The 27,239-nt window shown below is 42.8% G+C and overlaps 1 protein-coding gene across 3 annotated transcripts in view; it reads left to right on the forward strand.

Moving 5' to 3' along the window:
• The window catches only part of trappc9 (trafficking protein particle complex subunit 9), a 266,554-nt gene that overhangs the window by 84,002 nt on the left and 155,313 nt on the right, over positions 1-27,239 (forward strand). For all 3 annotated transcript variants that reach the window (XM_085792340.1, XM_085792339.1, XM_085792338.1), the window contains one exon: positions 7,954-8,072. In XM_085792340.1, the coding sequence (XP_085648466.1) occupies positions 7,954-8,072 (119 nt within the window). The remainder of the gene's footprint in view (positions 1-7,953; positions 8,073-27,239) is intronic.

The raw sequence follows: 27,239 nt of genomic DNA on the forward strand, positions 1-27,239 counted from the left end.
CTTCCAGGACAGACTCTCTGAATATGTGCAGACAGACTTTAATTTTCTACAGGATATAATCTTAGTCCGTATTCTGTACAAACATGTCATCATTCTCACTGTCTTATTAAAGGTGACATATTATTGAAATGTCACTTTTTGAAGGTCTTGCCTTCCGGCCCCCAAAATGTGAGAATTGACAAAAATATATGTTTCCATATTTCCAGGCTCCCTAGGTTAAAGAGAAACTATGCAGGATTTTTCATAGTTTTTTTTCATAGTAATTGTGAGTGAACTACATGACTTTTGACTTGTTACAAGTGAGAATGCTCTCAGGTTGCAGGCTCTCTGCCTTCATCTTTTGTTTATGACAGACTACACACGTCGTAACATCGTATGTGTTATATAAAGTTATCCACCGCTCCATGTATTGATTTTTCACCGGCTTGGTTGTAAACAAACGCACATGGCCAGGAGGAGGGTTAGCAAAACAGCGGAAAAGTGACCGGACTAGCATAGTTCCTATTTAAAATCCATGTGGTCTTACGAGCTGTTCCCTCAGTTGTCTGACAGTGATGTCTTTAGTTTTTTCACATTTGCATAACCCCACCTCTACCTGGTACCAGTAGAAGGGGCGGGGCAAGTAGTGGTTCATTTGCATTTAAAGGGACAGGCACTGAAAGCAGCCGTTGTGAACAGGGCTGTTTAGAGAGGATGAAAAGAGCTGTGATGTTTGATCCTTGGGGGATTTTGACCAAAGCATGTCACAGACATGTCTTTAAGACACCTGGGAACTATTTTAATTTGTGGAAAGGGGGCAGAATACAGTATGTCTCCTCTAAAACAGTGGCACAAACCAGCGGTTGTATTTTACTGATCCTTGATCAGTTCAACCATCAAACAACTCTGTAGGTGAGAGAGTGGCTGGAGATGTGTGATTATGTCATCAATGTGTTTCGTAGTTTACGGATGGTCACAGCTGACTGGTATTGTTGTAACTAAACTACTGATTTACACTTTGTCATGCTTCAGTTTTCAAACAGCCACAGGTGAATCACCAGAACTCTCTGAGGACAGATTCTTATCATGGAAACTACTGTGTATTCAGTCACTGGTTTAAGGAAGGCAAAAAGTAAGAGTTTTTTTTGCTAGTAGGTTCAAATTTTTCTAATTACACCCAGCAGCTCTTGCAGCAAAGGAAACAGTGTCCTTCCTGTTCCAGTTTTCCAGTTTGTTAGAAATGTAAAGGCGAAGTGAGCAGCCATCATGAGCAGCACCGTCCACCGCGGCTGAACAAAGATCTGAGAGCAGGACACAGAAACCTCAGGACCCCCAACCAACACACAGAAGATGAAAGGCGAGTGACGACAGGACCAGACACTCTGTTTTAACAGTGTGTGGAAGATACCAAGGCCTGTTTGTTACTGAAGTCAAGAGGGGGAGTGTACGGCTGTCGGCCGTAAAACGAGAAAGCCCGTACTAGAGGATTAATGGCTGTTGTTAAATTGACTCAAGTTAAACACCATGAAAACCTCTGCACGCCGCGCATTTGTCACCACTGTTCAAACTGAAGCAGCTGTTTGGAGATGATTTCCCTCTGATTCCAGTCATCGTGTCTTCAGATCTATGTATATTACACACAGTTTCCTGCTCATCATGTACCTGTAAGACAGAGAGCGGCGTAATGATGTCCTTACAGTCTCAGCGTTGCATCAGCTCAGAATAAATGCGTTTCCAATGAGATGCTGTGCGATTCTGCCGTAATATCTTTATTTTTTTTTCTCTCTGTTGTTTGAATTGGATTAATGGTGTGTTTGATGTCCAGTAATAACACAAAGCTGCAGTATCTGTCACAGTGGGTTTGCTCACAGTTATGAAAAATGGGTTTGTTCATCTGTAGTTGTCAAACGGAGGTCTGGTTGGTGTTTGAGTCTCTCCCTTTAACAGGATATTGAAGGGAGAGGGGGGGTTGATGTTTTTACACAATAACAGGTCATAAATTGCATATGTATTATATGTGCAATTAATGGGGGGAAAAAGCCTTGTGAATGTGACAACAGTTGGCAATGCAGAAATCAACTGAATCTGATAAACCTATAGTGTGTTGACTTATAGTTTGACTGTTATGTCAGGAGTGACACTCTGTGCTGAGAAATGCTGGATTCACCTGGTCCCTCCCCGAGCAACTAGACAGATACTGACTGGAGGGAGGGCGCGAAGGAGGGGACGATAGTGAGCAGTGCCATTGTTAATCATGCCGCCCATTACTCACACAGTCTCTGTGCCACAGGACAGCAAGTCATGTGTACAGGGCCCGCTGTGTCCCGTCCAACCCGTACCCTCCATTGAACCATACAGTCCATAATGTGGAAAAGAATTGGCCGTATTTTGGGGTTCTTCATTTTCTGCCACTCTGAGTCTGGATCTATATCTAATCTGTTTCATCAGTATCATATAGCACATTAAGAGGAGTAAGTGAAGACTGGTCTGCGTTGTCAACAGTCACTACTGGGAAACTTAAAGCTCCTCTCCTCTGCACCTGTTTTATGTAAAACTCCTCTGCTTTGGTTGATGTTTTATCAGGATTGAAATGAACATGATTTTTTCACATGTAAAGTGAAACATGAAGAGAATTCAGGTTTAGGTTTAGGTTCAGGTTACTTTATTGTACCATTACAGTGTTTCCGCTACAATTTTTTAAAGGAGTGGTGGGGGTTTATTCTTCTATGGCCCTTTCCTTTTTTATTTTTTATTTATTTATACTTTTTGCTTTTCCATTTGCACTCGAGCGTGACGTGACGTCCGACACGAGAAACAGACACACTAATTTAAAAAACACACCGGCAACAGTGACCACTGATCTGTACTGAGACGTGTGTTATTCTTTTACATGAGTTAGATTACTGCTGTGTGGAAAACCACACTGTGGTCTGTAATCGAGGTGCAGACGAGTGAGTTTGGAGCTGACGAGAGAATTGAAAAAAGCAAGCGAGACGAAGCGGCTGTTAGCTGCCATGATATGACGACCCCCACCCACACTGAAGAGGAAGTATGAAGAACTCAGCTGTGATGGAGAAGGACCTAAACCGAGTCGAGTCGGGTGGAAAAGCAAAGTAATAGTGACTGATTATTATTGTGCGTCTGCCCAAATACTTAAGCAGTGGTGGCAATAATTTAGTCATGGCATGTAGCGGAAACCCTGCATTAGGTAAACCTGTTGTACAGGAAAAGGTGCAACGCCTCAAACACAGACATCATAAGACAGTAAATCCAACATTTAAAACAAGTTAAAGTTCTCCAGTGCTTATCAAGATGCTAAACAAGGCTTTATCTACTCTTACTTCCTGACTGATATATTCTGGATCAGTTCAAGAACACAAAATGAACTGTTTTGAATCTTGTGAGCAGCAGCATCTCTGTTGGTTTATGTTTTTTTTTGTTTGCCTCTAACTCTAACTCTCTCCCTCTGAGCTGTCTGTAGCCCCGCCCCCCCATTACCATCCCAGGTTGACAGAATTGGTGGTTATGTATAAATCCTTGGTTGGTTCATTCAGTACAGCTCAACATGGAAACACTCAGACATGGTGCTGATTTCTTCACATCATATGGATGTCAGCACAGGATTCTTATTGGCTTATCTTTCACACTGATTTTGGGCTGTCCCAGATCTGACATAGATTATGATTTACGACAGTACAGAAATAGTCAGGCCCCTAACATCAAGTAGACTGCTGCCATTTGTTGTTTTTTTCTAGAGAAAATATATTATATTTAATAAAAAAACAACTCTTTGCCTTTATCATTTCTTATCAGTATCAGAAGTCTCTCTGTTTTCTGCTCCTCTCCAGTTCACTGCTCCTGTTGTTTGCTGTGAGTACAAACTCAACCCTCCTGTGTTTACCCGCTATCGTGATAAATTCAGCATAATTCACACTTATTCCAGCAGCACAGTCGTTCCACACAAATCAGTCTTTTTCTTTTCTCCCATAGTTGTTTCTATTTCACCAGTCTTGGCTGGTTCTGATTGTTCTGTGGATGTCCGTCTGTCATGAACCCGAACGCTCGAGCTGCCGCAAAAGCCGGTAATTTCCCTCCCTCTTAGGGGAAATTGCAGGGCTTCGAAGCCCGGCTGACGTCAGAGAGTGATATGAGTCCTTTGACGTCAGAGCGTGGGCTCTGGGCGTCATTTTTTTTTTTTTTTTTTTTTTTTGAGGATTGTGTGAGCGGGTCGAAAAAGCAGCAGCCCCTGTGGTGGAGCCCAACGCAGTTGCTGATAGTGCAGCTGCTCCAGCGTCCACACTGCTGCTCAAGGTCAAGGTCATGAATGTAAAATCATTCATTTATTCTTCACATGCTTATAGTTGAGCCACAAGCTCTTTGAACTCTGGAGTTCTCTTAAATCATTCAGAATATTCCAAACTAAACTGCCTCTAAAGAAACGACTGTATCATAAGAGCAAAACAAGTGTTATATACAGGACACAGTGGTCACAGTATATTGAGATAAAGTACACTAAACACAATACAGTAAGTACACAATAAGTACATTGCATCATATACACTGTGATGTTTTTATATCCTTGAGGTAGACAGAGTATTATACACACCTCTCAGTGTAACACAGTGCAATTCAACAGCAGCACAAACTCCAAAATGACCATAAAGGTGAATCAATGCCACTACTGTATGCTCATCTACTGTTATTACATTGAATCAGCTTTGACTGTGGACTTTCAGGTGACTGCTGCCTCTTCTGTCTAGCTTTTCATTCTCATAAAGCAAACATGCAGTAACCATCAGGTTGTACACAGAGGTCAATTTCCAGTGAAATCATGACGGTTGTTGTTGGCTTCAGTGTGTTACCATTGGGTAATTCCAACGCTGTCAAGTTGGTGGTTAAAAATTTAGTCTCCAGCTGTTTAAAAGTGGCTTAAAACAAAGAGGCCAGAGGAAGGATCAAAGCACATGGCAAATACTGGCTGCACACACAGTATGATGCCAACAGGCTGAGCGTGACTCTCAGGTTAATTCTGTCATTTTGTCACTTTTACTAAAGAGACGCATTTGAGCACGAGGTATAAATGATGTGTTTCGCCAGTTTATCACTGGTTTGAGTCACGGTTCTTTTTATTCCGTTGACATTCCAGTCCTACAGGTATTTTTCTGCTGCAACTCAACATAGTACAACACTAATGACCTGTGGCAGTATTATCAAGCATCTTAGAGTCCCATTTTAGTCTTAAGTGCTGAGAATTTGTGGAATTTACTGCTACTCTCAAACTTAAGAATAAAAGTTATTTATCAACTTTCTCAAGTCTAAGAATCACTCCTACTCCCCCCGATCTTTCAGAGACCTCCAGAGGAATCCTAAGTGGTGAGGAGTTTCCAGTAGGGGACGGCACTGAGGCAAGAGAGACGGGGGCGAACCTTCTGGAAGGACGTTCTGGCTTTGTTTGATGATGAGCAGTTGGTTAAATTATATTATTTGAACAGAGCGGGTATCATCCTTGCCAGGGATTTAAAGGGATAGTTCAACATTGCCATAATCCCTATAGTTTTAGGAGTAGGTTTGTTACCTTTAATTGTCGGTGCAAGCCATTTTTAGGACAGTGGGGCAGAGCCGTGAGCTGCTCAGAGCTACGCTACGGAGGCTCATGGGACTTCTTGGAGTTTCTCTGGTGTGCTGCTGTTTGTTTGGAACAAAAACCTGCAGCCACACCGGCCCTTTATGGAATAGTTTGTCCATGTCTGAGCTAGTAAGACATGCTAACATTTGCAACTTATACACATAAACATGGGCTGTTTACTTTTTTCTTTGTATTTGGAGTTCCTGCAGTGTTTGACAATGGAACAACAACAGTTGATGCTAACTGCAGTAATGCAACAGGTATAATTACTGTTGCGTCATCATCTTCTGTCAGTGATGATGATAAATCTGTGTCTGAAACCTGAGTGCACTGCAGTGCTCAGTATTGACTGAACTGTTGACTGTCTATATCAGTGGTTCTCAACCTTTTTGAGTCGCGACCCCCAATTTAACATGCACTTCTGTCCGCGACCCCCCCACCCCCCCCCCACCCCCCACACACACACACACACACACACACACACACACAAATACACACACACACACACACACACACACACACACGCCAGTGTGAACGCATGATGGATAAAGCGCAGCGCTGTCCGCGGTGGGTTTTTTTTTTTTGCCTTTTTAGTTCTTGATCCCTGCGCTGAAAAAATCTATTGGCTGCTGTAGTTTTGTCTCCATGGCCAGTGTTTCGACCTGGAGGTTTTCATCAGGGCAAAAGAACAAAACAAAGTGACGTAGTTTAAATAGATGCGGGTGGCGAGTTGATGCGGTGTCCACACACCCGGGCTGGTTTATGTGACATGCGAGGACCTGTCGGCGCAGGAGCGAGTGGAGCGTGGATGCAAGCCAGTCTCCTTCAACCATGCACGGAAAAGGGGAATGACAAGAAAAATGTTTCTAATTTATTAAGAAACAATGCCCAGGTCAGCAATGCATGCCAAGAAACATGTCATTCATTTATCCCCTCCAGTCAACACAGCTGGACACACACAACTCAACTGACGTGTAAATGTAAATAAGTGTTTCAATAGTACTTTTACGATACACGTTTATATCGATAACGTCTGGAAAACCACCTCATGAGAGCGTAAAAATGTTTTTGCGATATTTGAGACTTTTTTTCAAAGTTAAGGTGTCTCCATTACCTGTTTTTACCAGAATCTCACGCGCACAGACCAGAACCATACCGCTTGATACAATAAATTTTGGACAAACAATGAAGCGAAAAAAAAACAACTAAAACAACTCTCTGTAACGACCTTTACTGTTATAATGTTTAAGTAGCCTAATGATTAAGTTTAAGTTCTGCGATTTCAGACTGTCTGTGAACGCATGGCCCTATGTGGTGATGAGGTGAGGTGAGGGGCAGGAGAGAGAGAGCGGTGTCTGTGTGAAATGAGAAGGGCAGACATGAGACAAGTGGACAGGTTCGTTGTTATTGTTTTGGTGTAGTTACGGCCGACAGTAACTGGTTTTGAGTAATACAATGCATGTTTGAGAGTCGCTCGTCGTCCTTCTAACGTCCGGTCGGACGCTACATTAATTAATTAATTAATTTTGCATATTTATATTTTTCCAAAATGATTTGGCGACCCCCAGAAATCATCTCGCGACCCCAACTGGGGTCGGGACCCCAAGGTTGAGAATGGCTGGTCTATATGACATAGGACTTAATGAATGGCTGAATAAAGTGGCCTCAGGTCCGGTGGTAAACTGATCCATTTGTTTTTGCTCGTACCTTTTGGAGAGAAAACAAACACTCCCCGAACCCTTCAGAGAAATCTAAAGCTTTACAGCGCGGAGCTGTTGAGGAAACGGTTGCTAAGCAATGATCAGACAATCGTTGGCCAAGGGTGGTAGAGATACGAAGATATAAGACACATTCAGCACATTTATTTGCACTGTACATTTTGTATTTTACACATTTTTGCAGTGTTTTTGTGGAGTCTTTGAAAACAATTGCTCAAAGCCACAATGTGACAATGTTATTTTTCATTGACTGTCAGCAATTACACAAAGGGAAAGGCTGGAAAACATGGATACCAGTGTCTCCTGTATGCAGCGTGATTTCACATTATTTTTTTTGTGCCAGTTTCATGGGGATCATTAAGTAAAATGTGAGGAACATGGTTATTCTGGGAAATGTTAAAAATCACCGACTTAACATGAGGTAGATGAAGCAAAGCGAGTACATAGAAATATAATGAAAACAATTAATCACAAAGTAGCTCATGTACTGTAAAATGTTGTAATGCATCACAGACTGTTTGCTTTGACGCTCTGCCCAGCTGCTGTTTAATGATCGCCGTCTCTCTGCACTTTGTTGTTGTGGTTTTGTTGTGTTTTTGCTGACTGTGTGATGCGGCGGTGTCTTTTCAGATGGGATCAGTGTGACGGGTCTGCCAATCTCCAGTCCGCTGCGCCAAGTCCTCAAACCCCGGCCCGAGAACAAGGCTGTCAGCAGCGAGTCTGGCAAAGCAGAGTACAGCCACATTAAGGTGAGCAACAAGAGCACCTGCAAAATGCATTAACAAAAAAAACAAAAACAAAGCTCTATTGTTTTTCGCTCCAGCCTGGATCAAGATGCAAGCAGTGTTTTCTTTTTTTTCTTTTTTTCCCTCTTATTTGTGTTTCCTAGCTTCTAGCGTAGCTTCAGGGGAAATGCATTTTCAACCTGGTGCAGTCTCACTGCACCTTCTCTGCAGATAATGAAGATTTCAGGTTTGGCTATTTGACCCTCTGGCTCTGACTCTATCTCTGCCTGCATCTACAGTGTGTACAGTCAGCGAGGTAATATATAGTATGACTTTCCACACAACTACAGCTGTAAACATGTGTGCTTATGGGAAGAACGCTGGGTTCATGTAACTTGTGTCTGTCCTTGGAAAATAAGAGGAAACTGTTTACAGGGTTTTTGTGTGAAACGGCAAAGAGTGGGGAGGAAACAGGTGGCTGGACTGAGCCGTCCAGCAGGGGAGAAGGTTTTTGTTGAAATGGGCGTTCAGACCGACCAAGTGTGCTGCCTGCATTGTCTTAACTTAAACTTAAACTTAAACTTAAAAAAACAAAGAGAGAAATAGCTTTCTCTTCTCTGTGAATCATCAAGAGAGGAGAGCATTGATGTCTGATGTTCAGATGTGCTGCCAAGCAAAGTTGACTTCCAGCTTTCTTTAGGGAAGTTTGACAGGATGATGAGTAATGGTAAAGAAAACACAGGAGGATGTTTCCAGTTCACGGCCAAAAACTGCTCTGTCGGTCACAAGTTTGTGCTGAAAAGCTTCTGCAGAGAGAGTACATGTGTATTAGACTGATTGTAACTCAAAGAAAGAATCTGATAGTTCTGTATGACTCCGGTGTTGGGTTGTTATCTTACTACACCTCCCTATTGTTCTGTGTGATGGAGAAGACATGAAACACATAGGACCTCTGCACAAAAATGTATAAATAGAAACTAATATAAATACATGTACACATAATCATATAATATGTGTAATTAACTTTGGTTGGACTTTATTTGTCATGCACAGAGAGCGTTAATGATATTTGTAACATTTCAAAAGCCTATTAGTTGTGATTCAACAATTAGCTAACCCTCATCCTAACCGGCCATTAAAAGGTTTGAACTGTGACCATAACATTTCATGGTCTGGGTTATGGTAATAAATAGTGGGACATTGTTAAACAGTAGGAAAAGGAAAGTGAGAATTACATTGGGCCATACTGCATGTATTTCCTTTAAGAACAATGATGTAATGAGAGGAAATGCCGATGAAAAGAAAGTTATTTTTGAAGTTTCGAGAATTGAGGAAAAAAAACAAACAACAAAAACAAACTCTTGAGACTTTGACATTCTGTCCAGTCATCTCGTTTTATTCTTGATGCTGTTGAATAGAAATAATATAATGTGCATGCAGCATCCGTCAAGGTCATTGCTGTCCATTAATAACTGAACAAAACTCTGAAGTTTTTCTTGAATATCTGAACAGATTTCTAAGCATCTTCCTTGACTGACATCAGATATTGTGATTCCTGTAAAGAGCCCGTGTGTAATAGGTAATCTATTAATTTACATTCCGACTGTACACAATACAAATCCTCCATATGCAGCACAGCACCAGGTGGGAGGCTCTATTAATTTCCCGCTGGACTTATTGCATAGCCTGTTAGTTATCCAGCACCTATGCAGGAAAGCCAAGAAGAACTAGCCTTTGAAAAGTTAAGCTGAGCATTTTAATCAGTGGATTGGCTCATTAGAGGCAGAGCTGACTGGCAGCTCCAAGGTTCATCACAGCACATGGTGTTGGACCTGTGATTAGAAATAAAGGCCAATTACATTAGGACTCTTGTCCTGCTTTCAACCAGGTTTTAAAGGAATAGTTCAACATTCAGGTAAATTGATCCATTGCCAAAATCCCTATAGTCATAGCAGTAGGTTCGTTACCTTTAATTGTCGGTGCAAGCTATTTTTAGAACGGCGGAGCAGAGCCGTGAGCTGCTCAGAGCTACGCTACGGAGGCTAATGGGATTTCTTGGTTTCTCTCATCAAACTCATCAAAAACACAATCCAACAACTCCAAAACGCTTCCGTGGACAAGTTGTGACCTGCACATTCACCACGATATGAGATAATAACGCAGCGTTACGAAACAGGGTTGTTTTTTGTGGTAAATTCATGCCTGACGTTCCGTCGGGCAGTTTTTCATCAAGCAGTCTCTGCATTTGCCTCGAAAACAACTCTGTCTGGTAACGTTCTGTTATTATCTCATAGCGTGGTGAATGTGCAGGTCACAACTTGTCCACCAGAGCGTTTTGGAGTTGTTGGATTGTGTATTTGATGAGTTTGATGAGGGAAACCAAGAAATTATTTTAGCCTTCGTAGCTCTGAGCAGCTTGTGGCTCTGCTCCGCCGTTCTAAAAATAGCTTGCACCGACAAATAAAGGTAACAAACCTATTCCTAAAACTATAGGGGTTATGGCAATGGGCCAATTTGCCGAAATGTTGAACTATCCCTTTAAGGACATGAGTTCAGTTTCTGTTGGACATAGAGAAGACAATACTTCACCTGTTGTCCTGTACCCAGTATTCCCTCCATCTGCATGACTGGTTAATTGTTTTGTTGTCATACTCTTACCAAAGTGCCCAGAGAGCACATGATGTAATGTTATGCAGTTAGTCGTTGTTTGTCAATGGACAACAACAATAATTCATAAAGTTTTGATTGATGTGAAGAAAGTTCATTGTAAGATCTTGGACAACGTCTCAACTTTGATTTGTCCTTGTACTGTAGCGGCGGTGACGCAGGATGACATCACCCTAAATGTTCAATCGATGACTTGGCTGTCAGTCTGTATGACTTCATCTTCACTGTAGAAAGGCAGAGGGAACATGAATCTGACTGGAGCCTAAGGACAACCACGTGATAGTTTTTCCTTGATAGGAACTTTGGTGGCCTAATGTGTGAAGGCGTGTGTGTCCGATGCTCAGGGCTGATGCAATCATAACACAACAGTAACATGATACTCTGGTTAAAGCCATGCTATTTTGCACACAGGGAATAAACAACATAATCTGATGCTAAACAAACTGATCATAGAGAACCGGTGATTCCCCACAACAATAATCAACCTGCCCTTTGTTTCCATGCTGCATCCCAGGCTGGATCTGTGTGGGCTGTGATTGGCTGATGCTGCTGCTTGAATACTTCAGTGTTTCTTAACTGATTGAAGCAACGTTACCACATTGTGGTGAAAGTGAGCGAGAACTTTCCTTTACTCACCTACAGCTGTCTCCAGCAACGCCAGTGTTCACTCTTGTCTCTATCATATTGTTTGACCAATTGAACAAACTTTATTGTAATTGTACTGCAGCGCATTATGAGATTATGCGGCTGAAATTTAGCAGTTGTGCTAAGTCCGGCACATTTACACTGGTACTTAATGCGTCAGTGTTGATGAATGTGCACTGTCCCAATTCAATAAATAAATAAAGAAAAAAAAAGAAAGAATATCACAACATTTGACAAAAACACACAACGCGCAGACACACGATACAAAAAAAAGAATGTTGTTGTGAATATAATAACAGTGCTTCTGGTAATGGATTTCAACCTAGAGAGTCTGAATATTACAGACTTTTTTTTGTCAATTCTCACATTTTGGGGCCGGAAGACAAGAAAAACACCCAAATATATGTTAAAGAGCCTTCAAAAAGTGACATTTCCATAATAATATGTCCCCTTTAAATATGGGCTTTTTAACCATACTGGAAATGTCATGTGGAGATATTCTGTAAAATCAGAATCCCAGAAGCCCGAAAGGCGTTCAACATCGTCCTTGTTTTGACAGAATCGTCCCATCTTGACATTTTTGTCAAGTAGCACAGTTCTTCTGGACGGCTTCTTCAGAAACTGCCTTCTTTTTTCCCCCATTATTTCCTTCATTATTTCACCTGTGGACTGAGCAGCAGCAAAGACAGTGAAGAAAAAGCCTGTCACATTATGTAAGCCTCGTCCTCAGACGGCGCTCTGACCTTCCTGATTCAATTTTAAACAGGAAGTGCCGATATGTCGAGCTCTGTCTCTGCATATGTTAGTGTACTTTTTGAACAGGTGTGCTGCTACAGTTATGCGGCCCTTGATTTGTCTGTTTCGGTGTGTGCGCGTGTCTGCGTGTGTGCATGATAGAGAATTTGTATTACCTGCTAATAAACCGTTTTTTGGCCGGGAGGATGGATAGACAGATGCACAGGAAATTGAAAACCTTCTAGCCAAAAGTGGCTGGCAGAGCAGCAGGGTGTTTCCTGCATGTGAAAGTCTTAGATGGACCAATTAAGTGGAAATTTACCTTTTTTTTTATTTTTGTTGAACCACCAAAACCAAATTACATCAATTTTTAAAGCTCGCTTTTCTCTCCTCTTTTTTCTTCATGTAGTTTCTTTACCCTTGTTTTTGTATGTGTGATCTCTGAGTATCTATGTGCCGTCCTGGCAAGGGCCTTTCTTGGCATGTATACTTGAGCTTGCAGACTATGACTAGGTGCAATCCATCATGACTGATCTGTAATCAGCACAGGAGGAGTCAACATGTTTATCTCGCTGACCTCTCATCGGTCAATCTTAACGCCCGTTTTTCAATCCTCCCACCAAATTGCGAAATGCCTGTGGGCTTGAAAAATGTGTATTCTGTCAGGGTGGGATGGATCCAGGTGAGGGAGGTCTGGCCGCTCAGACGTGTTGGTTTTACCGATTATTTACACATTTTCAATGACTCACCCCCCCCCCCCTCTAGAGCGAGGGCACTTCCACAACTTGGTTTCTTTGACACTGCCAATTACTCCTCTCACCTCATCACTGCAGCCGTATGTCTCATTCCACCTGCCTGTCCTCGGTGGGCGCACATCATCTCGTCCAGCTCTGCTGTGATTTGATTGTGTCTGCAAGGAGTGCTATGTCTTTGTTACGTCTCCAGGTCCTCTGTGAGAGTCGTTGGGAATATGTGTGCACATGACTGAAGCAGCAGCAGCAGCAGCAGCAGCAGCAGAGATGAGTTTTATGAGGATTTGGACCCCCAACTTCCATCTGCTGGGGATTTATGTGATGGGTAACTTGAGTGACAGACTGGGAGTAAGAGAAAAGAAGGAGGATACAGTAATCCCACCTTTGTGATTGCCCACGAGTCAGTGTAAAGCTGGCTGGAGAGCAGTGCTGCTCGTTCACTTAGTCTCCCTGTGAACCTGTCTCAGCTGGACAGATGTCATCGAGGGCATTTCAGAAAAAGCCACCGACACTGAAACCGGCAGACACACCCTGCCATTATCTTCAAAACACCAAATGTAGCTTTTTTTACCTCCCTGTTCATAATGTCACATCATTGCGATCCTGGGATTGCTGTTAGAACGTAGATGGATACACTCGTCTTGGGCAAATACAGAGAGAGAGAGAGAGGATGTTACTGTGCTTCCTCTGCCAGTGTCCGGGGTCTTAGAGGGTGTAAGTTTATTGTCCCTTCTGGGAAATTAATTTTCGCAGGTTCTATACACATACAGTAGGTCTGAAGCGCCTTACATACAATGACAACAACAGTGACATCAGAGAACATTCACAAAAATGTAGCATTCACTTTAAAGGGGAACTATGCAAGTCTGGTCGATTTTCTGCTTTTTTGCTAACCCTCCTCCCGGCCATGTGCATTTTTTTTCCACCTTTATTTAATCTCGAGAATCATTGAGAGCAAGCTCTCATTCTCAATGATGTCGAGAGATGTCGAGTTTACAACAAAGGCGGTGTGAAATCAATCAATCAATCAATACATAACGTTATATATCATATACAGTGTTATGGTGTTCATATTTGCATAGTCTTATCTGTCATAAACAAGAGATTATGGGTTACGGGGCGCGTTTGTGTCGCGGTGGCACAGAGACAAGGCTCTGATCTTACAAGGTTGGTTTTCAGCCAAGAGACGCTAGGTGGAAGGCAGAGAGCCTCCATTCTCCCTGTGATAAGTTACAAGTCATTTATTTAACCATCACTATTACTCCAAAGCTGTTTAATGTAGGTTAAAATGTAGCATAGTTAAGGTTAAAATCCTGCATCGTTCCTCTTTAACAGTTACAGATTAACAAACCATGGCAATCAGATGTCAGTTCACATAATGCTGAATCCCTACTGTTCCGGTTCTTAATTGCGAGCATATTGTAGAAGCACACAGAACAATACACAAGAACTGGTCAAAAGAGGGGATTTGATGAAACATTGTCATCCTTTTAATTTGCAGATGACTGATAGTCTTTGGTTGCTTTTCTTTTGAATGTCACATGTGCGTTAATCAAACCTCAATTTAGACAAGACATTACCACAGTGGAACCTGCAGTGACATCTCACAGGGAGAAGTTTCAGTGAGGGACAGACGTTTACTAGACACTGGAGCTGATTTTGTTAAAATCATATTGATATCATCAAAGTTAAACAAAATTCAGTGGTGTATTTTCATTATTCAAAGCAAAATATAATGATATAAACCAACAATAAAGTGAATAAATGTAAAGTTTTGTCATATTCTTGTGGAGAGCATAAATGATTGGCTGATTTGTTGGTTGTCTATGAATTTATTTCACAATTAAGCAGCTGGATAGTCAGTTAATAAATCTGACTGGTTTTAGGTCGAAGTATAAAGAGCTGCTGCTTTTAAAGCCAGCTTGTGTTGAGACACAACATAAAAGTTCCAGTGCCATAATTTGAACAAAGTTCTATTTGTTTTCAGACTGCCGATAAATAAAACAAATCACTCTATATGTGCCAAGATGTTAACCTTAAAGGAGAAATTGGATCACGCTTCTGAAAAGCCGATGTAAGCGTTTTCAGCAGCGAGGACTGCGCCTGTGGCCGTGTGCAGCGAGAGAGAAGCAGTCCTCCAGACAAGACGAGCTGCCACACACACACACACACACAGTGTCGGGGGGATGGGGGGTGGGGTGGGCAGAGCTTCTTGGGGGCTAATCAAATCCAGTGGAGACAGAGGCAGAGCCGGCTCCCTGCCTGCCAGCCAGCCAGCCACAGAGCTATTTTTAGAAGCCCAGCCCTGCCGGTGGCAGTGGAGCTCTCCTCACAGATCCAGATCCCAGCTCGTGATACAGATATTTATAACTGCCACAGCTGTCTGCTCAAGTGTGAAACTCCAGCTGAACAACCAAATGATTTTCTTTTTTTTTTGAGCTCCGGATTAAAACCGTTCCTCCTCCTCTCCCTCGTTTGCCTCCTTCACCACCGACTTTGTGTTCAGATTGAACTCTGGATGCGTTTGGTTTCTGGAGGCTTTGTTGATTTATTGACTGAGCTGCTTATATGAGGTCTATGGAGGCTGGGGTTTAGTCATGGAGACATACATCTTTACCTACTGGGATGCTAATATATCGTGATTCATTTTTTAAAGCCAGTAGACATGCTGAGTAGCATCCTGACTCTGATTTTGATTACAATTAATTACTTTTTTATAGACCTGTTTATGTACCTTGCATAACCTCTCTAAAGGATTTCAGCATAATCCAGTCTGATCTCTCCCGAGTTAAACATTTAAAGGTAAACTTTTGTTTGTGGACACCTTCTACTGGAAGGAATCTCCATCTCCATCTACAGCAAAGGCAAACAGTTATTTAAAGCAGAAGTAAGCGATCCGGTCGTTTTGGGTAATGCTGCGTTCCAGGCAGGCTTTTGAAACCGTAAATTACAGCTTCAAGTCACGACTTACGACTTTGTAGCGTTCCAGGCAACCCACTCGTGTTTTTCCGACCTGTTTTACCTGTGAAAGTCACTATAACGGCCACTCGTAACTTCCGACCTGTGAACTCGCACCAGATCGAACTGGTACCACTTCACATGTCGGAAAAACACGAGTTACGGGCTGCCCTGAACGCACCATAACGTCTTGTCAGCCGACGGAGTTAGCAGCCCACGTCCTAGTCATGGATCTATTGGTCCTCGTCCCTACGTCATTCACTGCACACACAGCCCTTCATGCTGTTCTCTCTCCTCATTGGATAAAAATTGTAGGATACAAGAAAAGTTTTCTCCTCGGCTCAGAGCAGAGCAGAGAGACTGAGAGACCCGTGTTTCGGTCCAAACACTCTATGTAAGTGATTGCTGTCGGAAGATATAACTATTTAAGACTTATATTAACACAAAAATATCGCTTACTTCTGCTTTAACTTTTATTTTAGAGCACACAGTAGATTGTCATGACATTGTGAAAATTATACAGTACATCTTCATCACGCGGCCACCTCAGTCGCATCTTCAGGCATCTGCCTCACCATGGCCGCATCATTGCAGCCGTTGTGTCATTTGCCCATATTGCCCTATGGTCAGTCCGTCCCTGGCTGTACAGATACAACTGAGCAGGTTTATGGAATGGAGAATTGATCTTGAACAGAGAATTGATCTTCAATGAAATCATGATTCCAACTGGATATTGTATGTTTTAGAAGAACTCCTCTAAAGTGTGCTATTCTTCAATACTGCATGAGATCACAGCTGAACGTGGAAGTCATTTTAAATATGTTTATGTATGTTAACATACAGTATGTCCTTACTGTAAATGAAGCAGCCATGTCTTTCCCCTGGAGAAGTGAACTGCAGCATGTCCTTCTGTCTGATTACACACCACCCAATTAGTCCTTTATTTCCACCACAGACAGACATGGGGTGAAAATATGGATCAGTCCCCACTTCGTTAGACCTTGTATTGTGGGCGTAGCTTATTAGGTCTGCTATTGATGCGAGGGCTCACTTTGGCTGTAAACAAGTCAATAGTGTTTTATTGGTGTTTATTCAGCTTTGACCCAAGAGAGAAAGATGGATAGATAGACAAGCAGAAGGAGAGGAAGAGAGACAGATATGAAAAAAAAGCAATAATTCAGTCAGCCTGTGATTAGGCTTCAAGTGCGCCAAAGCATCTTGGTTTGGACTGTTGTATATGACGGTGTGAGTCCACAGGGACTAAAAGCACTCTTTACTGCGACACACACGGTCCAGAAAAATAATCTACTGAGCAAAATACACTTCACAAACCAGATCCATGGTGAGAGAGAGGCTCCTAGAGAAAGTATGGAACAGTTACTAAATAAGAGTGAGACAAGTTCTGATAAGTATTGAAGGTTTGAATGAAAAAGTCTCAACCATTTGCTGACATCCCATCTGTACAGTGAGATCTTATATAAGTGCACTGGTTTTAATTGAGAAGGTATAATTATCTCAACATACAAGAGCAAGGAAAGAAAGACATGGACTTTCCAAAGCCAGCAGCACAAACAGGTGGCTGAAGAACCTGTCAGACAGGAAACTTACCCAATAAGAGGAAGAGATCCTGGTTAAAGGATTACACTTTTCCATCTGTCCATGGCATTTATCAGTATTAGCAGCAACAGAATCATCTACGAGGGGGAAAAAAAACTTGGAAACTGGAAAAAACTGGAAGCAGTACTGTACATCCCAGGTGTGGATCCCAGTGGATAGAAGAAGAGGGAATTACAATCTTTACAAAAGCAAAAGAGTAAGGAACCAACTCATTAGCAACAGTACCACTGTGTCTTGTATCATACAGGCCATTGATGCACGAGCTCCTCAAGATTCATAAAAAGAGGCCCACCAACAGCAGCATTAAAGGGATAGTTCAACATTTTTTGGCAAATTGGTCCATTGCCATAATCCCTGTAGTCTTAGCAGTAGGTTTGTTACCTTTAATTGTCGGTGCAATCTATTTTTAGAACGGTGGAGCAGAGCCGTGAGCTGCTCAGAGCTACGCTACGGAGGCTCATGGGATTTCTTGGTTTCCCTCATCAAACTCATCAAATACACAATCCAACAACTCCAAAACGCTCTGTTGTGACCGAGGTAAATTCATGCAATACCACTGATGCATGTTCCCATCGCGGGCATTTTTTCGGCAAGCAGTCTCTGCATTTGCCTCGAAAACAACTGCGTCTCGTAACGTTCCGTTATTATCTCATAGCGTGGTGAATGTGCAGGTCACAACTTGTCCACCAGAGCGTTTTGGAGTTGTTGGATTGTGTATTTGATGAGGAAAACCGAGAAATTCCATGAGCCTCCGTAGCGTAGCTCTGAACAGCTTGCGGCCGTTGATGTTGATCTATCCCTTTAACTCTGTTACCAAACACATGGTCACCATCTCATCCTCTTTCCTTTCTATCACCATATCCAAAGCTTTACGCACCTCGTTCAAGGATTGATACTGGACTCAAACCTTTTACATACACTGGTAAAACTTCATGACCGTTAAGCACATGCCTCACTGACAACTTTCTGTCTTGTGACTTCAACAAGTCAAGAAACATGTCCACATCTACACGCACTAATGAAGCACGTGACACCAATGGCCTTTATAACCCCCCCCCCACCCCAAGAGGCTACATACTTTGTCATTGCCTGATTCTGCTCAATAGTCTGCTAGAATAAATAGAAGAAAATAGTATACAATATAAAATACTTGTTTACCATTTGCAAAAGGCAAAAATTTGTCTTTGGCTTATGTGCAGAAGATCAAGTACATTAATAACACATCACATCCAGCCAAAATCCCATAAAAAAATAGAGTTACACAAGACACAATCAAAGCTACGTTAAAAGAAAATGAGCAGCAGGAGAAGGCTGAGAGAGAATGAATAGATATAAATTCCTGTGTGCTGTGCAGGAGGCAGGCTGACTGTCTGTCCTTACTGATTAAGATATTTCATGGCGATGGGAATGAATAGATGTACCCCGGTCCTGATGGCAGTAGCTGCAAGTAGAGGATGGTTGTAATCACCTGGGATTTTTCTACTGAGGCATTGGACCACTTTGCCGTGGTGGTGGGACAGTGGGGTTTGTTTGCAGCCTGTACTGTAATCACACTGCCCAGTTTGACAATTTTTGGAGAGCTTCGTCTTGCTTTCAACGCCTTGGACACCAGGATACAGTATCAAAAGTGAGAACACTTTCAATCAGTGATTGGTATACTCTGTTTAAAGTGCACTGTCTGACTCCAGATTGCCTCAGGAAGAATCCCTGATGTGCTTTTTTTTGTAAATGTAGTCCATGCAATGCGATGCTGCCATGCTGCAGAATTCATCCGGGCGGTATGGCTTTCTACTACCCACCAGAAGTGTATCCACACATTTCTAGAACTCCCAGAAGTTTTAAAAGACATCACTAAGGGTCATCTCAGTCCAACTCTCCTCCGCCTCCCCTCGTTGCCACTGGAAACCTCCTCCTTTTGGGTTTTTTGACAGTCAGTTCCCCTCGGAGAAAGAACCAGACTTAGTTACCATAAGTGTTTCCACTGCCGCCATGGGAGGGGGGACAACAAATGGACTAAATATCCCATCCATCCTCTCGGGGCGGTGAGCTCCGTGTAGCATGAAACTATCTGTCAATCTCCAGACCTATTTTTAGACTTTGGCGTCAGGTCTTGGAAAGGTTTGTTTTTCTTTTCCCTGCCCTATACGTGTCTTTGCTTGGAGGTAGTGGAGGCTGTGAAGAGGAGAGATGGGTAATGTCAGATAATTAAGACTAATCAAAAGGCATAATCATCATCAGCAAGGCCCCCCTGAAAAAAAAACCAAACACACCCCGCGCCGCTATACACTCGCTGGCTGTTTGCCAACATTTTGATTCCTGCAAGCCGTTCAATCTCCCAGAGCTTAATTTACCTGTGTGCGCTTCATAATTTTCACTGATTGGGGTTTGAAGCTACAGCTGCAAATCCACAGCTGTGCCCCTCCCACCTTACACTTTTTTTTTTTGTTGTTGTTATTTTCAGTTTATCTGTGTATGGCTGCCTGTTGCCTACAGGCTACACAACAGTATGAAGCACATCTCCCCGGTGCCTGGGTGATAGATGACAGGAGGAAACATCAGGAGAAACAGGAAGATGGATGGGGCTTTGGGTGGGGGATGTGAGGCTGAGAAGCTGATTCTGGTATGGAAGGAAACCCACGAGGGATTGGCGGGCGACTTCTTCTTTTTTTTTTTTGTTCGTTGCCTCTGTGGATATTTCATCTGTTTCCACCCCATCGCTATTTTCCTCCTATCGGCGGAGATGCAGCGAGGCCCTGCTGCTGGCTGGTTCGATAAGCCCAAATGTAATTACGTGCTTCATTCTTTCTCGAGCGGGGTTGTCATTACACTCATGATAATAGAGTGTATAATTCACTCCGTTTTCTTTTCTGCAGAACTCCCTCACATGTTGTGACATACGATTTGCATGCGAGGCTTTTGATTGTTTGCCACGTTATTAGCGTTTTCCTGTAGGAGACGGCTGCTGGGTATCTGGAACTCATCAAATTAAACCTTTTTAAAATCCGCTCATATATGTGAATGTTAGTATTGGAATGAACTGTAAGAAGAAAAAAAAAAAGGGCGTACTTGATTTCCTGTGAGAGTCAGCAAACCTGCAAACCCACTTTGCAGTGATAGCGTTGGCAGGAAGTCAGTGCGGTAAGGCTTTATAGCACATTTTCAGTCTCTAGTTGCAACAGGCAGGGGACACCTCATCCTGCCAGCAACACCGACTCTTATTTAGCGCTTGGCTCCTGAATCCTGGACCCCCCCACCCCCCTCCCTTCCTGTATAGAAGACACAGAAGAGAGGAGTGAGCGCCGTACATCTCGTCCCTGACGACCTGTCGCTGCTCCGTCAGCGCAAACGCCGTGATGTGGCCCCCCCACCCCCTGCACCCCCGTCTCTAACTGATGGCCAAATGATCTGGTCCATTAAGAACCCGACCTCGGGGATAACCCAGTTTTGTATTCGTCTTCCTAATTACCAGTCATGTAAAATGCACAGCTCTGTCTGAGCTTCCAGGCAGCTTTTTATGAGCTGCAGCAGGACAGGCCGACTGGGAGTGCAAACAGTTGGCCGAGCAGTTGCCTCGTGGCTCTTTAGACTTCAGTCAGATCTCTTTAGAGGGCTCCCCCTGTTCAAAGAAAGTATTGAAATATAAACTCTGGCTTTTGAATTATTGTGTATGTATTATATAGTTTAATATCTCTGCATATTCTATGTTTCTCATTCTCAAAATGAAAGGTGAGGCTGAACTTTTTGAGGAAGGAAAGAAGTTCCACTAGTTTAAGGAGGGAGAAACATGTCAGTACGCACTGACAGGGAGTCACTGTATTTGAACTACATACATACATTGTTTATTTTTAAAGGGATAGTTCAACATTTAGGCAAATTGGCCCATTGCCATAATCCCAATAATAGTTTTAGGAGTAGGTTCGTTACCTTTAATTGTCGGTGCAAGCTATTTTTAGAACGGCGGAGCAAAGCCGCTACGCTACAAAGCTAATGGGATTTCTTGGTAAAACTATAGGGATTATGGCAATGGGCCAATTTGCCAAAATGTTGAACTATCCCTTTAACAAGGCTAAAAATATACCACACAGTTGAAAAAGAAATGTACATGTTTGATCTGAAAACCCCTTAAATGACCTGCATTGACCACAGGCTCATATCTACAGCAAATAGACTGTCCTTCCATAAAATAGGACGCCATCACTCATTTTGTACAAGTGACCTATGATGACCCAGAGTTATTGTTGAGCTGCATCTAGTGGTGGTGTCACACAACATCAGTCCTTTCAGCAAATGCCCCAAAATGACATTTTTATGAGTGATGTAATTACCGGAGGCCACAGTGATTTTGATAGGAGCAGACAGGAAGGGGTCAGGTGATGTTCCATAGCAACAGAGTCCTTCTGGGAAACAGGTGATCGATGGGTCATCAATATGCTGGACGGTGACAGCAGACTACTACCTGTCTGTTCCTAACTAACAGTCATCGAGATTGTTCTGCAGCCTTAGACACCCCAGGTTTTACACTTCCAGGGTTTAAAATGATCTTTTGATGTCCCTAGGAGGAAGTTTCTGGACAAACATACTAGATCATTGTATAAATTGATTGGACATTGTCATCAAGAGCACTGCATGCCTTTATTTCATGGCTTTCATGATGAGAGGAAACAGAACAGAGTACATGTGCACTGCCCTGCGGTTACATATCAATGCACCTGGTGGGAAATATGGCCCTTATTAAAACACTGTCTCTTTAAGTATCTGTATTAATAAAATAGGCCTTAATATCATTTTTAAAGGCAGGATATTATTATAGGGTTCTACTATCGGTATACCACTATCAGCCACCAGAGGCTCCGATCTATTGACTTGTGCTTTATTTTCTGGTATTAAAAGCTGCATATTAAAAAAACAAATCTAGTCAAAATGCATTTCAATACATTGTCTATGTAAAAAATGTACATATATTTATGTAGATGTAACCGTGCAGTGAACATCAAGACCCACCGTCTTACAGTAAATGAGCCTCAGTGTAAAATTGTGTTCCATCCCCAGAAGGTCAAGAAAAAGTTCTGTTTGTTGGCTTCTGTCTACGCGCGTGTATGTGTGTGTTTCTCTGGAACTGCTGGTGTATGCAAGCCTGGCGGGTGAAATTAGTAGAGAATCAAGCATTTCATCATGCTCGCTGGACTTGAATCCATGTGTGAAATCCAGTGAGCCAGGCCAAGCGTGGCTCCATATGCTGTGGCGCTCAATGACTGAACCGGTGTCAATCAGATCACCTTCAGCTGCACCGTAGCCACCCTCAACAGGATGTTTATACAGTACCCCATCCACCACCACACCATTTCTGTTCTTTATCATCTCACAGGTCATTGTTGTTGATTTGTATGCATGCGTGTGTGCGGAGTCATAAATGATTGTGTGTTTGTGTGCCTGCTCGTGCGTCGCCACGCCATTTATCATTCTTTTTATCCGGGGCGTCGGAGCTTCTGGCTTTCAGCTCTGCTTCTCCCATCTTTGATGCTGACTTCACATCTCCATGGTGGACTGGCTGCTGATGCCATAAGAGAATCAGCAGGGGTCAGGGGTGATGTAAGGCTTCTGCCTGCAGCCGCTCAGCTGCTGAAAGGTGTGACACCTGCACAGGACCCGCAGGGTTACATAAAAGTTTTCGTGTCTGAGGCTCCTGTGGGTCCTCGGTTTACCTCTGATCATGTGTGATCAGAGGTAAAACCACATTTCTCTGTGTGTGTGTGAGTGTGTTCATGTGTGTGTATGTGCGGGCTTCATCTCCAGCAGACACCACTCTCCCTTGACAAAAATGTAGTGCTGCTGTTCATCCTCTTTCCTCCCCTCCATGACTCACAACCTATAATCAGATTGAACCACTTGTAAGTGAATTAGCCAACACTCAGGAAAGAAATCAAATTACTCTGGATGAAATGGTTCTTTTATTGTGAGAATGCACAGGAAGTACTTAGTATATGTGCGAGGCACACACACCTGGGTTACCGTTGTATGTGTCACCTCACCACCCACCTGTCATCTACCACACAGCATTAAAGGGGACATATTATGGAAATATCACTTTTTGAAGGCTCTTTAAAGAGCAACTAAACCCCTCAGTTTTGGATGACGTGCTCTAAGCTGGAAATTCAAAAAATGTGCCAGCTGTTAGCAGCCGTTAGCCGCAGTAGAGGCGTTAGCCGCAGGCAGCAGTCGGTGCTGATTGGCCGGGCAGCTGGTGGCTCGTGACGAAAGCTGCCTCCAAAACATCATCGGCCTCCATCTCAGCCTATAGAGGGTATGCACATGACGTCACGGTACTCGGAAGTCGCTGTGGAACGTCCACTGAGTGGCAAAAAGACGAGTGGCAGAGCCGCCAAAGTTTAAAAACAGTAACAGTGAGCCTGTCAGTCACTCTGCAGGTGCCGCGGTCACACTGTGTGTTACAGGAAGTGTTAGTGGAGCAGACGGTTTTGGGGAGATGGTTGTCGATTCCTTTTGACATCAATTTGTTTTGATATAAGATATTTTATCCAGTTTATGAGTCCACCGCTATCCGCTAGCACGTTGAGGGAGGTTTGTTTTGCCACTCAGTCCGATCGAACGGGGCGTTGCCGAGGGCAACGTGACGTAAACGCATACCCTCTATAGAAGAATTTGATTGTAATAGCCGTGTTTCAACCCATAGAGGGCAGTCATTCTGACATTTGTACTACAAAATACACCAAATTGAAATATTTTGACTAAACTGTCAAGAGTTGGACCAGAATCAATCGACAACACTACTTCATACCAAACCCCTGAAACCCCTGAAATGTGAGAATTGACTAAAAAAATCTGGAATTTTGGTTGAAATCCATGTGGTTTTATGAGCTGTTTCCTCAGTTGTCTGGCAATGATGTTACTAGTTTTCGAATTTGCATAACCTCACCCCTACCTGGTACCAGTAGAAGGGGCGGGGCAAGCAGTGGTTCATTTGCATTTAAAGGGACAGGCACTGAAAGCAGCCGTTCTGAACAGGGCTGTTTTGAGAGGATGAAAAGAGCTGTGATGTTTGATCCTTGGGGGATTTAGACCACAGACATGTCTTTAAGACACCTGACATTTGACATTTTAATTTGTGGAAAGGGGGGATAATATGTCTCCTTTAACGTTCATACTACAACCACACTACTGTCAGTTAAAAAATGTACCCAAACTTTATTGACACAAATAATTAACAGTACATGTCCTCATCTCAGCTAATTACAGCTCCATTTGTATGCGCGCATTTAAAACTGATACATACAGTAATATGTGGGAGCCTAGCTCATTATTATGAAAACAACCTGGGAGTCCAAACCCTGTGATGCAGCCTTTACATGAATACTTATGATGACCTGCTTCTAATTGAGGGTTTATATTTAGCAACATCCAGCATGAGCTCTGCAGGAGGCAGCGTTGCAGCCTTGTAACAGCCGTCTACCTTTGATGGTGTGTTGGCAGCACAGACGTTGTGGTGCCGCAAGAGCTTAAACTTGAAGGACAGTTGTTTTATGTGCTTCTGTTCCCCTGTGGTACAAAGAGACACATGAGGAACGAAACTGAAAAGTGGCCTGGCGACACCTTCATTTGGCTAATTTGTCAAGTTTCTGCCTTCACTTATTTATAGTTGGTGATGATGTGGATGTATTAATTAAAATTCATACATTATTGAGACATAGTGGGCCCAACTAAGATCCTACTGGACTTAAAGGGGACATATTATGGAAATATCACTTTTTGAAGGCTCTTTAACATATATCTGGGTGTTTGTCTTGCCTTCTGGCCTCCAAAATGTGAGAATTGACAAAAAATTTGTAATTTTCAGGCTCCCTAGGTTGAAATCCATGTGGTCTTACGAGCTGTTCCCTCAGTTGTCTTCCAGTGATGCAACTATTCAAATTTGCATAATACCACCCCTACATGGTACCAGTAGAAGGGGCAGGGCAAGCAGTAGTTCATTTGCATTTAAAGGGACAGACACTGAAAGCAGCCGTTCTGAATAGGGCTGTTTAGAGAGGATGAAAAGAGCTGTGGTGTTTGATCCTTGGGGGATTTTGACCAAAGCATGTCACAGACATCTCTTTAAGAACTATTTTAATTTGTGGAGAGGGAGGATAATGTGTCTCCTTTAATTATGAGAAATGAAGGCTCCCCTATGGAAGCAGGAAGTCAGAAAATTTCAGTCCAAGTGAATAACAGTGAATAACATTTCATCATGGCTTCTGTTAGTGGGTGGATATATTGGGCAGCAAGTGAACAACATGTTGCCCTCAAAATTGATGTGTAAGTTGTGTAAGGATCTGATCCAGTTCTCCAAGGACGACTGGGTCTCTCTCTTGTGGCTGTTCCTGGTCTACAGTGATCAGGATCTATCAGAAGTTGGTCCAAGGAAGGAACAGTGGTGAAGCGGCCACAGGCTCATTGATACATGTGGAGAGAGAAGGCTGACCGGTGTGCTCCCATCCAACAGACTGATTGAAAGCTGTCAGAACACACAGTGCAGCGCAGTTTGTTGTGTATTTGGCAGCAAAAGGCAGGTGTTCATGATGTTATGGCTGATCTAGTAGATGAAGCTTCATCCTATATCATCTATAGTGTTACCTACTGAAAAATACCCTGGTGAACCTAATAGATTCAGATACGGATTCATCAGACTCCTCTAACAGGCCAGCGACTGGAATACTGTTACACAGCCGAGTAATAGAAGAAAGATTCTGACTCTGGTGGCTCCAGGAAGCAGCAACTGTGGCACTAGTATCTTAGAATTACCTTTTTCATTGTTAGGCAGGTGGAAATCCCAATTTTGGAGATGAGGTTCATAATCTGTTCTCATCTAAGATTGGTTTCATTAAAGAGCAAGAGCACAGTCCCTGCTGTGACTTCTAACTTCTTTTTTATTAAAAACATTTGACAGAGGTGAATTGGTTATAAAAACACCTACAGACTTTTTGATTTGGGATATTCTGACACTATAATACCAAACTGTTTAAAGGTAATTAACTGGTCTCATATCAGTGATGTACACAGTTACACAACGAGGTTATGCCAAGTCCGTGACATGTGAGAGGACCCTGCTGTAGCCAACCAGAGAAATGGGATTTTGAATATTTGCATAAACTGCAATCTGCCGTTTCCTCGGTAACCTGGGATTGTTGGGTGAGGATGCAGAGAGAGGGAGAGAGAGAGAGAGGATTTGTGGAGAGGGGGCAGTCCTGCAGGGGTTCCACCGAGGTAAAGAGGAGAGAGAAGTTTTACCCTAATTGGGTGATGAGTTTTGGTGGAACTATGAGAAGTGTGTTTCCTCTCCCCCCCGTGTGTCTCTGGGACGCGGCCGTCTCCTGCGCTCCTGTGGAGTCGCACTGCAGAAAGTAGGAAACTCAGTGGAATAATGAATCACAACCAGTGTGACGTGCACAACAGCACAGAAGCTGGTGTGTACTTTTTTTTCTCTCTGCAACAGCTTGGTGCTGGTGCGGCTGTGGATCCTCTGTGTGTGTGTGTGTGTGAGCATGGTTTTGGATGAACACACACCTGCCACCTTCAGGGACTTAATCAGCTTACAAAACAGTTGTTGTGAAAGGTAGGAATTAATACCAGGCTTTAATATTCATTCTGCCTTGTAGACATGTTTTCTTGTTTAACTGTATCTACTGGAAATGAAACTGACCAACACGACATGAGTGAACGTTTTATTCATTTATTTGCTTTATTTTTTATTTTTTATTTTTGGAGAGGCTTATATACTTTAATTAGAAGAGGACACCTACTAATTAAAGTGGTGAAAATATCA

This window comes from Trachurus japonicus, chromosome 11, assembly GCF_045865225.1.
Source record: "Trachurus japonicus isolate A0001 chromosome 11, Traja_1.0".
NCBI lineage: Eukaryota > Metazoa > Chordata > Actinopteri > Carangiformes > Carangidae > Trachurus > Trachurus japonicus.